This window comes from Hakea prostrata, chromosome 3 (assembly GCF_041222555.1).
Source record: "Hakea prostrata isolate BN-2017 chromosome 3, UWA_Hpros_2, whole genome shotgun sequence".
In the NCBI taxonomy this organism is placed as follows: domain Eukaryota; kingdom Viridiplantae; phylum Streptophyta; class Magnoliopsida; order Proteales; family Proteaceae; genus Hakea; species Hakea prostrata.
In genome coordinates, this window is record NC_142602.1 from 44,996,644 (window position 1) to 45,001,928 (window position 5,285).

Genomic DNA, 5,285 nt, shown 5'->3' on the forward strand with positions numbered 1-5,285 from the left:
CCAATAACCAGGGAAAGTGTCGATGGGCACCTTTGGAGAACATCCCATACTATTCCCTCCGATGCCCAAGGACAGAAGCGTCAATAGAACACTCCCCAATCCAAAGTTATACCTAAGCAACTACATACTCAAGTCCAACATCTCACATACATTTGATACATCATCATAATGGAAGTTTAGTCATAATATTGAAATGATTCATCATAAGTATAATTGACAATAATAATTAATCATTATAACAAGAATATATGAAATCACAATACTACTGTTCTAAAGCATGTATACCAGTCCTATGATGTTCAAAAGTAATAAAGAGACCATGTTTACCAAGTTATGAAAATCAAGGCATAAACACATAGCCTATGTATTTATGGCGATAACCATCCTTACCTTAATCGAGTCTGAATAATACCAATAATCGCCAAGAATAGCCCAAAAGTCAGTGTTTGTACCCTAGACAACACATAAGCAACATTAGAGAAGAAAACAATCGAATCGGAGGTCAAACGAGGCAAATCGGCCAAGGAAAGAGTTGTTGTTCTGCCTTGGTCGACTGGCTGGTCTATTGGTCAGTCGACCAGAGTAAACAGTAACGGGCTGAAATGGAAATTTGGCCCAAAACTGATCTTCCAGTGCTCCTATCGATCCGAAACTTGGAGGGCATGATTATGGCAATATGAGGACACTACACACTAAATATTATCACGATCCAATGGTCCAATTGTGAATACCCAAATTGAAACCCTATGTTCTATATGCTAAACATCAACTATTGAATTGGAATTGATTGCAATTGCAAGAAATGATGGGGAATCAATTAAGGGTATGATAAGAACTAATTTAGAATCATGAATCCATAGTAAATCAGATCTAACATACATCTACTCATCAGTTTTGAATCAAAGAATAGATTGAAATGAAAGGAATCATGGAATTGCAATGTAAGCAATCATAAATGAAGGATATCATAGCATGAATGAAGTGAGATTAATGGAATTGAAAGGGGAAGCTCATGGCCAAGTGTTTGCAAGGTTGCAGCACTTCAGCCATGGTCCCAAGAGTAGTAATTAATAGGAGATTGAGTAGATTAGAAGAAGAGGAAGAGAATCCATACCTTGAAGAAGTGATTGAGATGGAATGCCAATGATTAGAGCCAATAATCTTCACAGACACCAAGAGATGGCCTAGGGAATGTCATTCCTCGTTCTCTGGAGTGCCAATGATTAGGGTAGACCTTCAGTCACGAGTTCCAAAAAGGTAGGGTCAAAATAGTCAAGATTTTTGTTATTTTTCGAAGTTAACAACTGCTGGTCGACTGGCTGGTTGACTGGCTAGTCGACAGGGCAGTCGACCAGACAAGAACAACAACTTCGGACAAGGATTCGGAGGGCTATATGGGGTCAAATTGAGTGGGGTTTTCTCCTACAAATCAATCAAGAAGTCTAGTTTTGGGAAATACCTTCGGATCGAGCACGGGAGTTCATTAGGTCAACCAACAAAGCTCATCTTCTTTAGGCTGCAGATTCAAAACAATCACTGACAATGCATCCAAGTATGGAGCACCATCAATCATATCCATGGGTTTCGGGTCAAACACCATGTCTTCCATAAAGAGGGCCCACAAGGACAACTTCCATCATTTCGGGACATGGATCTACACTAAGGGAAAGATCGGACATGACTTCCTAAGGCTTTCAAGGTAATAACACTGAAATCAAGGTCCAACTTCAAGGTCTAACATCAAATAAGTCTTTCTTCACCCAAAAAAAATAGGGTGTCCTAGCTAGGTTTGGGCTGTATTTCACATGGTCTAACATCAAACAAGTCTTTCTTCACCCAAAACAAATAGGGTGTCTTGGCTAGGTTTGGACTGGATTTCACATGAACGACTGTCTGACCTGACTCAAGACCAACGGCTATATTTTAACGGATATTTTCTTAGACGAAGCTTCGTTTGGTCAGACGGACATCCTTTGGAGTAAAATTTCACTAAAATTTTATATTCGTTGGGAGGTTGGGCCATGCAATTGAATGACTTCTTTATAAGCCCAACCTCCCCCATTTGAGAGTTTCTACCTTGTCAATTGAACAATTACTCCCTCACAACTCTCAAAGCTATCATTTTGGTGAATTAGCATTGATTACTAGCCTTCCAACTCCATCAAACTTTGAAGGACATTCCAAAGTTGTCAAGCAAGCTCATTGGAGTCAATCTTGGAGTTATTGAAGGCCATTGGTCGATTAATGCATGGCATGTCATCAAACGACCATGCAAATACATTACTATTTTCTTGCAGAAAATGCTTCCATTGATCTTTGAATTCTATTGACTATTTGGACCCGATGAAGGTTGTTCTCCATTCGTCCCCAGGATTTAACTGGATTCGCTCCAACTTCTCTACAAGTTCAGGCCTCTGCATTTCTTCTTCGTCTCAATCATCCCTAACCTTGGTTGATAGAGCTGTGGTCTTTCTAGGCCCAACCTTATCCTTTAGGTAGGAAACATAACATTGTCTGGAAGTTTTTTAATCAGAAGTTACCTCCCCGATCCCATGATCGGTTGGGAACTTGATATTCATGTGTTTGGTCGATACCACTGCTCCTAGCTTTGTTAGGGAGGGCCTCCCAAGTATAACATTATATGCTGGCAGCTCCCGAATGACTAGGAAATTTACCCAGATCTTCCTTCAGGAAATTCCCCACAGTAAGGTCTAGTTGTACCGAACTTTCTGCAATCGCTAACGATCCAACAAATCCATATAAGTGGGTTGAGGATGGCTTTAACAAATCTTCCTCCCTTCTTAACTTCTGGTAGGCTTTGTATGACAAGAGGTCTATTGATGACCCTGTGTCTACCAACACCCTGTGCACTTCTTGACTACCAATCTCTACTTTGATCACGATCGCATCGTCGTGAGGTGTGCACACACCTCTTCCATCCTCTTCACTGAAAGTAATTCTCTCCTCAATATTCAGTTTCTTTATATTCTGGGTCTCTCCCGATCCCACGAACTTAGCTTTTGCCTTTAGCTTTCTGAGAGATTGGGGCTCTGGCCCCCCGAATATGGTTAGAATTGGGGATCGGCCGGCCTCAACAAACTCCTTACCCTTTTTTGACTTGGGAGCTTCGGCACGACGGTCCCTATTTCCCGAACACTCCCTTCTTTTCTTAGTAGTCATTCTTTGATCATTTCCTTGTCCTTTGAAAAAGTTGGACAAGTGTCCTTGAGATATCAACCTTTCGATGTCTGCTTTGAGATGCCTGCACTCGTTCGTGTAATGTTCGTAATCTTTGTGAAAACGGCAATACTTCTCCATGTTCTTTTCTCCTAGTTTGGCTATCATCCTCGGTGGCCATTTCAAGATGTCTTGATTATTGATTTGCATCAAGATTTCTGATCGTGGGGCATTCAGTGGTGTATACTTATCTTGATCAAGCGAACGCTACCTCGAACCCGAACTTTGCTTCCTTCCCCGATCATGACTGGGATGCTTTGACCTCTTGCCCTTTTCAGGTGCCTTCTGATCTTTGTAGGAGACCTTGGTTTCTCCCTGGTGCGCATCAAGAATTTCAGTTACTTCAGTCTGCTTCAGACGTCTTTGCACTAGTTCAGAATATGTCGCAGACATATCTTGAAGTAACAACTCCAATAGTCTTCAATTTGTGAGTAGTGAAAAGAGCTGTCTTGGCCACCTATTCGTCCAAGTTCTCGATCTCCATGGTGACTTTAATAATCTTTTCAGGTAATTCAGAATTAATTCATTCTTCCCTTGCTTGACAGTAAACAACGTTTCTTCTGTCTTCTTGGTTTGAATTCCACTTTGGAATCAACCAATGAACTTTCGGGCTAATTCTTTAAAATCAACAATTCTTCGTGAAGGAAGGTTTGAGAACCACTTTTGTGCTGCCCCTGTAAGAGATGACCCAAATACTCTACAAAGAATTTTATCAGAATTTCCAGCTACCGCCATGGTCTGCTGGTAATAACTGATGTGGGCAATAAGATCTCCCGAACCATCGAACGAAGAAAAAGTTGGGAGTCTAAAATTATGGGGGAACTCAAACCTGGCTATGCCATCTACAAATGGGATTTTTCTGATGATTGAGTAGATGTCATCAATTCTCCTACCTCATGAGAGTTGCCCTAATCTTTGATTTATGTCCGCAAGTTCTCGACCAATGTGCACCGTCCGACCGTCATCTGTCCGAACACTATCTCGACCGGAACGCTGAGAGGTTGGCGTGTGAGTGTGAACCCCTCGTTCTAACCTTGTAGCAGTCCCGATCCGACTCGCCTGTGGCCGATCATGCCGACCATCTCTTCTGGGTAGTTCTCTAGTTCTTCGCTCTCTGGATCGACCCCTTTGACCTCTTCGGGGATCTTGCCTATAATTCTGGGCTTCGGCCAGTTGCCTATCTCTCTACTGAGAATACCCTCGTACTGGAGAAAGATGTATCCTCGTTCCTCGCGTACATCTTCAGGCTTCTTCCTGATCATGAGGATTAGGAGCCTGAGGAGCTACTACTTGTCTTGCTATCATACGAAGTGTCTGTTGCATCTCCAGAAATTGAATTTGCATCTAATTCATTTGATCTTGAAGACTATTCGGGTTGTTGAGATGTTCATCTCCATCCAATTCTTCATCTTCGTGAACTCTTCGAGCACGACTTCCTTCAGGAATATATCCTTCTGTCGGGAGGTGAGTGCCTTGGAGCCTTTGAGCCGCAGCTACTGCTGCTACCTCTGATCTGTTAACCATGACTTTTTGACGCATTTCCCATAGACGGCGCCAAATGATGAGTCCAAAATCTACTTACCCTGGTATGCTTGAAGAAACACCTGCAAAACAATGTTAGACATGGCCCGACTGTGGGGTCGGGAGGCCACCTCCGAAGGCTAAGTCAGTTAAGGATCTGATCACAAGGCTCTGGCTAATTGTAGAGCATAAATTGAATATGATTGTAAAATAAACGATTCAAATACCTCGTCTGTGCGTAGGCTACTTGTTTATATAGGTTTACCTCTTAATCCCGACCTTTAGATTCCTTCACCTCCTTCCTTGATGACCGTCAGATTTTAGGATTTGTACTTTCTATAAGAGTAGTTACCTAGCAGCACGATCCCCACTCTCGTTAATGGAAGTTACCCACTATAGTTTGATTGCATATCCCGAAATCCTCGGAACCACTTTTGTATCCACAATGGTTTAAGTCATTCATTCACGTGTAACTGTTGAGACTCGGTCAAGACCGGTTTCAACCATGCTAAGGCTGCTTCCAATCG

The 5,285-nt window shown here is 42.2% G+C and overlaps 1 protein-coding gene across 1 annotated transcript; it reads right to left on the reverse strand.

The window, feature by feature from the left end:
• Positions 1-2,637: 2,637 nt before the first annotated feature.
• LOC149022341 (uncharacterized) lies at positions 2,638-3,318 on the reverse strand. The gene has a single exon (XM_089147595.1). The coding sequence runs from the start codon at positions 3,316-3,318 to the stop codon at positions 2,638-2,640; it is 681 nt and encodes a 226-aa protein (XP_089003721.1).
• Between the last annotated feature and the right edge of the window lie 1,967 nt (positions 3,319-5,285).

Excerpts from the sequence above, each read along its gene's own strand:
- LOC149022341 (XM_089147595.1), bottom strand. The coding sequence starts at position 3,318 with ATGGAGAAGTATTGCCGTTTTCACAAAGATTACGAACATTACACGAAC.